This window comes from Anolis sagrei, chromosome 4 (assembly GCF_037176765.1).
Source record: "Anolis sagrei isolate rAnoSag1 chromosome 4, rAnoSag1.mat, whole genome shotgun sequence".
NCBI lineage: Eukaryota > Metazoa > Chordata > Lepidosauria > Squamata > Dactyloidae > Anolis > Anolis sagrei.
In genome coordinates, this window is record NC_090024.1 from 152,046,984 (window position 1) to 152,059,377 (window position 12,394).

Sequence of the window (12,394 nt, forward strand, 5' to 3'; positions counted from 1 at the left end):
CAAATGCCACAAATCGGTTTACTCAGTGTATGGAGAATGGAGAATTTGGGGGGGGGGGGGAGTCACCTACCTAATTTGATCTTCAAAACTGCATAAAACAAAACTTTAGGTATGTGCCTACATTATAAAAAAATTCTGATTCATACAATGGGTTTTATTAAGTTTTGGAAAAAGGAAGTTTTGCTGCCTCACCCTGTACCTGCATAGGTCACCAATAGGCTCTTGTTTTTGTTTCCTATGGCAGAATACCAAATGCTCTAGCAAATTAAGGGAATGTTTGCTGCACTTCAATACTGGTACCTGCCTGAGGTCTCTTCAAAGTTACACATGCAGATAATATTACATTCTACCTTTTTCATAGCATTTGTTTACTCAGGTGGTTTTAAGGTCTGTTTGTTCTATAGTCAATGCAGTTAATATTAGACCTGAATATGGGAGAGGACTCCGATTTAAATCCTCATTCACTTTTGAAAATCACTGGCTTTTGGTTCACTACTTCACAGAACTATTACAAAGATAAAAGCACAGAAGCAATTATATAAATGGGAAGGAAAAAAGGTGGAAAATACAAGTAAATATCTTGTTTTTAAAAAAGGCCAGTTGTGCTCCAAAAGAAACACAAAACATAATTAAAATTAAATTCTCAATTTTCAAATCCTGTATAATAAAACACAATAAAATCATATTAATAGCTGAACAGATAAACTAATAAACTGCTTATTAATACCCAAAAGATTTCACAAGAAATGCACTTTCAACTGCAATTTAAGAAACTGCCATATTTCACAGGAAGAAAGTTCTACAATTACCACAATTACCACTCATTTGAGTTGTTTGACATTTTATTACCCAATTACATTATATAACAGGATTTGAATGGCCATGGATTTTGGTGGATGCTCAAGTCATGGAACCAAACTCCAGTGGATACTGAGAACCTACTGTATTTCCATATAATAACATTTCAAAGCAAGACAGTTACACACATAAAGACGACATACAAATCTAAACATCACCTCTTCACAAATAAAAAAAACTGAAATGAAGATGGTTACACATGAGAATTTGCAGGTAGAAACTTATGAATACTGATGCGGAGATGAATCCACATTTACAAACAAACAAAATGTATGTGCAGTATGCCTTCAGAAAACTGAGCACTACTATTGCTTTTACTTTTTGTGGACATTAACAAATTAGAAAAATACTATTTCTGGGAATTTAAAATAATAAGAATAGTGACATACCTGTAACATCTTCAGGTTCTGTTACAACAATATGCGCGTTTAAGTCCTGTAATTTATGATGCAATTCTTCTAGCTTCTTGTTTGATTTTTTCAAAATGTTGTCTACGTAAGCCAAGTTTTTTTTATCTGTAGTGACTTTCCTGAGGTTTTCTGCTCCTTCCTTGATTTTAAGTTCCTTCCTTATTTCCCGTTTGATTTGGTCCTTTACTTCATCCAACTTCTGCTGTACCATTGTGTCTGTATAGTCCAATTTTTGTCCAATGGTCACGTTCTCAGAGACCATTATATTCCGCACATCTCCCTGCAGACAGAATGAAAAGCACAACGGTTACCTGATGATTCCTCCCCGAGTAGTCTACAAAACTGGAAGACATTCAGAGACCTTTTGCCAGCAATTTATCTTTAAAAACCCAGCATCAGCAAAGAAGCACAGAACTTCATGTGGTGAATGACAACACTAGCAAGTAACAGGTTTAAGTTTAGCAACGTCTTTGCTGTTCCTATTTTTAACTCATCGATGTAAGCTGCACTGGATTTGCAACACTTGGTTTCTGTAATGAAAGGCCTGGGAACTAAGAGCTATAGAAAGCATTGAAGAGATACATGCATGTGTCTACTCAAAAGCAGGCCCCATTCTGTTCAATGGCACTCAAGGGTGTTGTTTATAGGATTGCTGCTGAAATATAGATTTGTAGTGTTCACATGTTGAAGAATGAACCTAAATAATCTTGTAAAAATTCAACAAAGAGTGAAATATTTCAACATTTTGTTTAAAATGTTTTTACATCACCTCTGAAGGTAAATGTTAACTTACTGCAAGACAAATAAACTCCACTGACACAGATTTAGACCCAGAACACAATATTATATGTGTACATACATATGTGTTTGTTTTTTAAATGAAGGTTTTGTATTGACAAGATAACCTAAGATGTTTTAGTCATTTAAGCGACTATGCCATAATTGTCCATCATTTTGACCTATTTAACCATTAAGAGTTTTGTAAGATAATTTCAAATTTCTTCAGTTTCAAAAATTGTATTTCTTTGATCAATTATTACGAGAATGACAGACAACACCCCTTCGCCCCAGTTTTTCCAGATTCCTTCCTTTTCAATTGCATAAGATCAGATGAGATATTAGCTCAATATTATCAACCTTGCAAACTAGTCCTTGATTACTGTCATTTTTACATATGTGGTATTGACAGATCCTGTGTATTTAACATGTGCGCCCATGCTCAAGCACAATCATTTTAAACAGAACCAACAAATTTCAAATTAAAAAAATTAAAAACTATCACAAGACGAGTACTAGGGAGTGGGAAAGCCTGCTTAGATAATGTTGGCAACTTATATTTCTTTTCTAGATCTTAAACTGCTAGATTCACAAAGTAACAGTAGTTGTGATTACAGGGTAAGTATGGTGCTCTTTTCATATGGAGGAAGTACAATTGATCCAGTTTTTATAGGTGTGCTATATTCTTTATACTTATTACATATTAAGGGGTGGGGTCGAAAAAAAAATGTGCATCACAAAGATTTAGGGGAAAGTCAAACGTTTAGATGCCTTGTACATAAGACATAGGATTTTCAGGGGTTTTGGATGCTAGTAGGATTATCTATCAAGTTTCATTTAAATATAAAAAACATATTTCCACTAAAAAAACTCAGATATTAATTCACCCAAATATTAGGAGAAGACTGGGTCAATATATATAGCATAATGAGGGTACTAAAGGAAATCTAAATGTAATCCTTCGGAAATAGTGCTGCATATTATGTTGTTGTTGTTCATTCCTTCAGTCGTCTCCGACTCTTCGTGACCTCATGGACCAGCCCACGCCAGAGCTCCCTGTCGGCCGTCACTACCCCCAGCTCCTTCAAGGTCAGTCCAGTCACTTCAAGGATGCCATCCATCCATCCTGCCCTTGGTCGGCCCCTCTTCCTTTTGCCTTCCACTTTCCCCAGCATAATTGTCTTCTCTAGGCTTTGCTGTCTCCTCATGATGTGGCCAAAGTACTTCAACTTTGTCTCTAGTATCCTTCCCTCCAATGAGCAGTCGGGCTTTATTTCCTGTAGGATGGACTGGTTGGATTTTCTCGCAGTCCAAGGCACTCTCAGAACTTTCCTCCAACACCACAGTTCAAAAGCATCGATCTTCCTTCGCTCAGCCTTCCCTAAGGTCCAGCTCTCACATCCGTAGGTTACTACAGGGAATACCATGGCTTTGACTAGGCGGATCTTTGTTGCCAGTGTGGTGTCTCTACTCTTTACTATTTTATCGAGATTGGACATTGCTCTCCTCCCAAGAAGTAAGCGTCTTCTGATTTCCTGGCCACAATCTACATCTGCAGTAATCTTTGCACCTAGAAATACAAAGTCTGTCACAGCCTCCACATTTTCTCCCTCTATTTTCCAGTTGTCAATCATTCTTGTTGCCATAATCTTGGTTTTTTTTATGTTTAGCTGCAACCCAGCTTTTGCGCTTTCTTCTTTCACCTTGATTAGAAGGCTCCTCAGCTCCTCCTCGCTTTCGGCCATCAGAGTGGTGTCATCTGCATATCTGAGGTTGTTAATGTTTCTTCCAGCAATTTTATATTATATAGCAACTGTTAAAAATGTAAACAAATGTTTACTACCATAGTTTCATAAAACTTCCAGAAGAGAAAGGTTGGTAAAACTAACTCATATAAAAGAATGTTTGAAAGAGAAAATTACCTATGCTCCTCAGGAATATTGACAAAGATTTTTTTTTTATCCTGTCCAAATTTATCCTGGTGGAAGGAGTCCATCTTGTTGGAGGTAGTAACACGTGATGGGGCCTTTTCTCATGTCCTCTTTGCTAACATTGTTCAACAGTATGCTTAGGACCTACTTGTCTACCTGACATTTATGACCTGTTAGTTGCTTTTGTGATTGATGCTTCTACCTATTTCTCCTGGTATTATTAGATGTTTATTATGTTATATGATTGTTTCAGCACTTTTGTTAAAATCTGGAATTATTATATGGGAAGAATGTACAAAGAAATACCGTATATTCCAGCATATAAGACGACTGGGTGTATAAGACGACTCCCAACTTTTCCAGTTAAAATATAGTTTGGGATGCATTCGCCGTATAAGACTACCCCTCTTCCAATGCACACCAACTTTTTAAAGCATCAGATTTGATTTCAATATGGCAATTTTCCTATTATTGTACCTCCTTCTCTGCCTCTCAGATCTCGCACATGTGCACCTTCACTGCAGTCTTCAGGAGTGAGATTTGAGAGGCAGAGGAGGAGGTCAGACAGGTAAAAGAGGTGTGTTTGTCAGGGCCCAGAGCCACTCTATCTCTTTTTTCCATACCCGGGCACCCCAGACACCTGCAGCTTGCTCCAACCTTCACTTACAACTTCCTGGTGAGGTGCCCCTTCACCTCACCATCGGGACCGCATTAAGTCCACGAATCCTGGTGAATGGATTTTCTTCTACCATACTTGTGCAGCATCGCCCTTAATGCTTTCATACAGTTCCTGCATATGGCAGGGACACGGCCATTGACATTTTTGAGCTCCCCCCACCATATGCGGCAAACACAGATTCTCCAATCCGATTGGAAGTTTCAGCACCCGCTCTATAAGACTACTCCCGTGCATAAGACTACTCCAGCGTATAAGGCTACTCCCGTGTATAAGACTACTCCCATGTATAAGACTACTCTCACGTATAAGACAACCCCTGATTTTTGAGAAGACTTTCTTGGGTTAAAAAGTAATCTTATACACCAGGATATATGATAAATGTTTAATAATGTTACGCATAGATGACAAGCACTTCTTTCTACTCCCCATCTCAGTATATTTTGTAGATAGTAAATGGATTTAAACACAACCAATTTATGTATTAGCTAACCTATCTGAAAGATTTCTAGGGCTCTTCAAGCTTTACAACCAAGAGCATTTGTAAAAATTGCTAATAATAACTATTCTCTTTCAACAGAGAATACAAATATATTCAGCATAGTTTCTAAGCTATTTAGCCTCCCAGTTGCACGTGCATTATATGAATTACACTATAAAGTATACTCAGTCAATCTGTGCCCTCTGGGAAAATTCAAAGAAAGCAAGACACCACCATCAACCCCATCTTCCATTTGTTTTTTAAAGCAGCAGATCTGCTAAACTTACAAATGATGGTTGGTTTCAAGAAGCCATCTAGTTATCAAAGGTTCAAAGGGCAAAATAAGCTCTAAGAACTACCCTGATGTTTTTTGAACATCAATTACTCTGAACTTTAGTTACAGTATTTATGTTCCCAAACCATGGAACTGAAACTATGGTTTACATTTCCAAATACTGAATATGTTACTACTTTCTGTTCAATACTCTATTCCAAGGCCGGACAAGACAACCCTCTGTTATTTTAGCTGCCCCAACACCTATCAAGAGTGTAATCCAAAAAACCTTTCCTTGGAAAAGAAGAATGAATACCTCCTCCTGCAAGTCTCCAGGAACAATTATTCGTATTACTTACACTAGCCATTGAACCAATTCAAATTGTTTATCAACAAAATGTTAGTTTCTCAAACAAAGTAGAAAGGCAAATGAGATATGTAAAGGCAGCCGAGGAGGAGAAGGAAACCCTGCCAGTCTCTCCAGGTACTTACTGCCCTTCATTCTCCCCAACCACACCACCTTGTTTGAAGGAAATCTGATTATTTTATATATATAGTTGCAATTTTAAGGGTTGCACCTTAACCTTCCTACACTGCTTGGCTTGCAATAGGATGACTCTCTGCATCCACAAACTCAACCACCTACAGCTTTATTTATATACATAAAAATAAATAAATAAAAAATCTTTATTGTGCCACTTTAGAAGGGACATCATTTTACCATATTTTTTGTATATAATGGGATTTGAGCATCCATAGGTTTTAATATCCACTGTGGACCTGGAACCAAAGCCCAGCAGGTATTGAGGGACAATGTATTTTACTTAAGGGGTTTGATTTTTATGTACTTGGAAGTCAGGCATGCCCTAACTGTTATTGCTGTGGTACAATTGGTCCTCCACAGTTGGAGTTGTAGATCTACTTTATATACTTTATATGTGGGGTTGCATAAACATTTTTTGGGCAAAAAGGAAACACAAGTGGAAAAAGTTTAAGATGCCCTGCTCTAATCCAGGTAGACAAAATGAGTAATGGGGTATTTTTGACCACAACTCTCTCAATCTCTGCTTTATAAGGCAGATGGGGCTTGTAGCCTAACATTTCTAGAGGATACCATAGCCTATGCCTGTTCCAGTCTAAGTCATATTTGCTGGTCAGAACGAATGAGAGATAATTTAATGACATCTGCGGAGCAACAGACCCCTTTGCTCCTCCTTCGGTACAGTGGTCTCCAGATATTGAGCAATGATCTGGACCAAAGTTTAATCAATTTAGATGACATCTGCTAATTTTCTTCTTAGTCCTACTCAAATAGAATTTTTACTATCACTCCTATGGCAAACTCTTATTCCATGGCTTGCTAAATGATAAGAATGAACATAGTGCTAATACAGCTCCAAAGAAAATCACAGTTCATTTGCTGGTTTGGAGTTATGTCAAACTGAGCCATTGGGCTTAATTAACTTTAGTTTCTCTTAAAACTCCTATGTGAAAATACAACAAGTAGATACAGAGACAAATCAGAGACCGCATATTTTGATCTTCAATCGCCCTGCTGAGTACAGTCTTTGCCAATTGTTCTATGACAATAATACAAATTCAGCTACTAATGAAATAATTTTCAATTACAGTATCCTACTGACTCTATGCGCTCATGTAGAAGTCTAGAAATTTTAGTTCAACAATCAAACCCAAAAACCTAGATCAACTTATACATGGGTCAATGTGACTACTGTACCTTAACTCTTACGAAAAGGGAACCATCCTATTCTATGAACAGAGTGGTAAAACGCAAGAGCTTTGGGGAACCTAAACGAAGCACCAACCTGTCTCCTCTTGCCACTGTGGCACCACTTCTGGAGAAATAGCAGGGCAGTTGGCCCCGAGATGGCATTGGTGCTTTCTCCTCAGAATGACAGTAGATGTATCTATGGGTCACATCAAAAATCATTAATTTTGTCCCCAAACATGCTCTCGACTTATATAAGAGGTCAACTTAAACATGAGTTTATATGGTAACATGCTCTAAACAGGATAGTTCAACTAGTAACTCTGATGTTTTAAGGACACACAAACCTCTCCTGGTTTTATGGTAATATTTTTGTTAATATAAAAATCTAATGTGATTCCTATGACTGAGTTGTAAAGTTACACATTTGGAAAACCATTAAGAGTCCTGTCATTCTCTAGCCTTCCAAATGTCTTACACTCTGTATAAAAAGACATCTGAAAATATTCACATATTCATGCTCCAACTGACTTGTTTTCTGAACAAATCAAGTTATCTGCTATGTGAATTTGTTAGGCAACATGTATTTCAAAATGAATGCAGGAAGGAGGAGCAAAGTCTGCCCGCAGGAGAAAGATTACCCTGAAGCTGAAAACATCAGGATTCTAGTAGTAAACTGAACAAATCTCAATTTAAAATGAGACCTAAAATTCCCACCTGCTAGCAAGACTACATAAACCTTATGATTCTAGATTGATCCTAGAGAATGCAGTAGAGTGACTGCTTAGATAACTACTCTATCTGCCCTGTTTATCTAATTTATTCATCACCCAAAACAATACAGCAGAGGAACTACATGTTTTATGATATTCACTGTGCAAAATGAGAATCATGAAATTGTCAAGTACAAACAAATATCATAAATTAGGAAAGCTACCCAAATACACTTAGATTTTCAGATTTCTGACTGTGTAAACAATGACTTGTAGGGAACCTAGTGCTTTGATGTGCAGGAACACTGCATGACTAACTCCACAGATTCAGCAGAAATATATCCCTGAATGATGGCAATATGCTTTTAAAATGCTTGTTGTAGTTATTCATTCTTCAAGGAGATAGTTTTGATTTTTTTCCCCTTTTCAACACCCAAGGAATTGAAAAACTCTCAAAAACAATATATAGCAAAGAACGTAAGAGTTAGTAGTTTTCCAAATACTCCAAATATTTACTTATAGTACTTATGGTAGCAAGGATTATCTAGCTTTACATAAACTATGAAATGATATGATAGATAGCACATGAAAATAATTATAAGATCTGGAGTTAGATCTCTGTATACAAAAAAGAGGAAAGGCATGGGAGAAAGTTTCCTCCACAATCCTCACTTGCTCGCTTCTCTATTAGGGGTGTGCAAGTTTTGTATATACAGATACTAAGAAACACGGGAGGGGGGCACCCATGCAAAAACTTAAGAATCAAAACTCACCCAATACTTTTTTGTTTGACTTCTGTAATTCTCAGAAGTCATTTTCAATGCAAGCAAGGTAATGCCAAAAGGGCAGCCATTCCTCTTTAAATTAAGAAGCAATAGACCTACTCTCTATACATATAGGGCAGTTATTGTAAAAGAAGAAACACAGGAACCAAGAGGAGTTAAAGACCGCGTGAAAGAGAATAGGTAGCAGGAGAAAAAGCAAATAATAAAAATAAATCATATTTTTAGGGCTGGACATGCAGAGTGCAGGGGCATGCCAAATGTGATCTGATTTTCTATCCATATTTCAGGTTCCACCTTTCTTTTAAGGTATGTGAGGATGAGCATGAGTGGTTAAAACCATTACACTTTTAGCAGTTATGAGCCATTCCGAAGGTCTGGGTGGGCAAAATTTGTCCCCAACTTTTACAAACAGGTATCTGAGGTGTTGGGGGGGGGGGGGAGGTATAGGCAATTGGCCTCACATTTGACACTATTTTAAGCCACATCTACATTACAAACTACCACCTCCAGCATGTTACTCAGAAATCTACAGGAAAAAAACATAAATTAAGGCTATTGAACATCCAAAGCAACAGATATTAACACAACATAATGGATTATACTTTGGTTTGGAGAAATTTCTGTTTGTCATTTTTTTTAAAAACTCCCTAAGATGGATAACAAGCAAATAACACATCTTCTCTTCTACCTGAATACACAAACATACAAAATTCAGAAATAAATACTAAATCAAAGCTATTAGCAGTATATCAATTCTGCCTATTGGGTCAAAAAACTCATTGCTTCTTCTCCACAAAATGCCAAAGGATCAGAAGTAGAAGTAAGAACATCTATGTGCATTGAAAGAAAGGTTAGAAGTCACTTTTTCTCTTTTTATTTGTATTTTAATATTTACTTCACTGTATTTTAGTTTTCTATCTTTCTTTTTAAAACTTCTGTAGTTCTTAATGTAGTTTATATTTTAATTTTTTTTAAAAAAAAGGAATGGTTTAGCTTTACATGTGAATCGGGCCATTCTCCTTCTATCCCTAGCGAACTATCACATTAAAGATCTAAACATGAGAAAGCAAGAAATCATATCAGTATGTAGATTGCATACAATTAAAATATGTTTATAAAAATACAGACTCCACACATGAAACATGACATTCATCTAAATGAAAACAAAGTACATCTTGTGCAAATCTCTTTATATACTGCATGTCATATAGAGATTGTCAGCAAAAGGACTGTAATACCTAATAGAATAAACAAACATATAGCTGAAGGAAGTATTATTTATAATACTAGTACAGCAAGTTAAACAAGTTTGCAGTTGAATTACACATGACTCACACTACTATTTATGTTGATACAGGTACCACATAAGATCTCAAAAAAAGAGAAAATTTAGCAGTCTACGTGATTTAATGAACTCTTTCTGACCACATGGTATCCAAATGTTGCCATATCTCAATTCCCATGAGCCTAAATCAGCATAGTCATTGCTTATGAATAACGGGAACTACAACCCAAAACATCAGAAGGGCAAAAAGTGTCAGGAAGGCTGCCTTAACAAAACTATCAAAGACAGCAAGCATCATCTGATGATGTTAGTACACTGCACAAATATACATGTTTTTTTAAATGGGTGATAGGTATGCAGGCAGTGACATGGAGGCTGAGGAAAATACACCAAAAATTTGGGAAAAGCTATTATTTTTATTTTTTAAGAAAAAGATGAACAAATATGAGATGTGATTTCTTTTAAAATAAATACAATAGCTAAACAAGATTACTCACATATTTGTTCACAGTTCAGGTCTTTGTGACAAAAACTAAAAATGTTTACACGTACATGTCATTAGTAATTATTGTTTGCATAACTCTACTATAAACATGATAAATTCTATTTAACATCAAATACGTCATAATACATTTGATGTTCCTAAGGCAACAAAGTGATTTGCAATCTGTAAAGAGAACTAATGCTGCATTTTTTTTCTTTCTTTTTTCTTCAGTGTTTTTCCATAAGAATTTGGGCTAACCAGCATTTTCTCCCAAAGAGTTCAAAATTCTGGAAATCTGACATTGCTACATGTTGGCCCTCCAAACAAAACATTTTCATCTTAAAAGCAATAGACAAGCAATGCAGGATGGGGACCAAAATATTTGCAGATTCACATTTTGTTTTGGGTTTTTATCTGCATTTTTAATGCTTTCCTGGGTGAAATTGATTTCCTATGTGGTAATTATTATTATTTTTTTTAAATCAAATATCTGAACTGTTAGCCAACTGGGCTATTTTTCTATCAAAACATAGGATTGGTAGATATTTAAAGAAAAAAGAGAACTATAATAAATCCTCCATTGGGGAAAAAGTATTCTGAATAAAATTAGAATGTATCTGAACCCTTTCAGGCTTTTTGTAATACAGTCCACTAGATTTGAGGACTTAGTGAGTGGTCACTGTTGAACTTTATGAGGACAGATATTGTAGATAGCCATTATTTTACAGCTTGTCAGGTTTTTTAGTATCTTTAACTGATAGAGGTTTTATCACTGGTTTATATGTGACGGGGTTAATTTTATTGTTATTAATTTTACATTTATGTATTTTCTTGTATTTGTTTTGTGTTACACTATTGAGTGTGTTCTGTGAGCCGCCTCAAGTCCCTCCGGGGACATGGTGGTGGGTTACAAATAAAAGTCTATCTATCTATCTATCTATCTATCTTGGAAACTAAGCAGTGGAATAGGAGACCACCAACAAAGAGCAGGTGCTGCAATCTGTATTTCAAAGGAAGTAACTACCAGAACCAACTTTATTTATTTATTTATTTATTTATAGCCATCCCTTCGCTCAATAACAAGACTCAATGAAACCAATACTATATTTTACGAACATACAGCTTAAAACTAAAAAGGCTTCAATAAAAGTAAAAAATAATTTTAAAACATTAAAACAATTGATAAAATTAAAAGAACTAAAAATTAAAATTCATAAAAAGACTAAATTCAAACTTTAAAACAGTTCTACGTGGCATTAAAAGGTCAAGCCAGTCAGTTTCCAAAATCTTGACAGACTTAAAATGTCTTAATTTGTGATGAAAGGAAAGAATGAATGGTACATATGCCACCCCCCTCCCCAAGGGAAGGCCTTACAAGGTCTCCCTCACTAGGGAGGATGAATGATCATATTGCTCTAATGGACTCATGAGAGATAAAATCATTGAAACAGTCTATAGATGGCTTTAATGGTTACCATCAACTTAAGGACCCTGATCAGCACTGAAGATCATAATCCATTTCTGAGACAGAAATGCATTTCAGAAAAAAAATTACTATCTGAGCAGCAACTTGTGGAATACTCCAGACAACACAGTCATTGGCTGGGAGATTCTTGAAGTTGCAGTCCAAAAAGTAGTTTATTCCAAACTTTGAGAAAAGCTTTCATTCAAAATGTAACATTTCAATTGTGGACAGAATATTCAAGAAACGCCTCTAGGATAAGTTGGAAAAAAGTTAATACAGTGTTCCCTCACTTATCGTGGGGGTTATGCTCCAGGACTACCCACGATAAATCAAAAACCCCAAAGTAAGGACGAGGAAGAGGAAGGGGGAGCCAGGCACTGGGCCTTACTCTGGGACTTGTCTCCGGGCTGGGACTTGGTGTGACCCTCTTCGGCAGTGGCCTCCTCCTCCTTGCCGCCTCTGCTGCTCCCTGCTCCTTCCTCAGCAGAGGCCTCCCAGGCTGGGTCTAGGCGCGGACTTTGGTGGA

General features: G+C 36.5%; 2 protein-coding genes across 3 annotated transcripts in view; both read right to left on the reverse strand.

Annotated features, from left to right (window-relative positions):
* Window positions 1–12,394, reverse strand: part of LRRC8B (leucine rich repeat containing 8 VRAC subunit B) — a 345,263-nt gene that overhangs the window by 149,523 nt on the left and 183,346 nt on the right. The window lies entirely within an intron of this gene.
* PKN2 (protein kinase N2) overlaps window positions 1–12,394 on the reverse strand; it is a 70,131-nt gene that overhangs the window by 39,226 nt on the left and 18,511 nt on the right. Inside the window, exons 1-2 of one of the 2 annotated variants that reach the window (XM_067467777.1) lie at window positions 7,234–7,256; window positions 1,248–1,548 (exon numbers count right to left, since the gene is read on the reverse strand). In XM_067467777.1, coding sequence (XP_067323878.1) covers window positions 1,248–1,530 — 283 coding nt within the window. In that variant the 5' untranslated portion in view covers window positions 1,531–1,548; window positions 7,234–7,256. Of the gene's footprint in view, window positions 1–1,247; window positions 1,549–7,233; window positions 7,257–12,394 lie in introns of those variants that run through there. The other variant, XM_060773888.2, reaches the window with a different exon arrangement.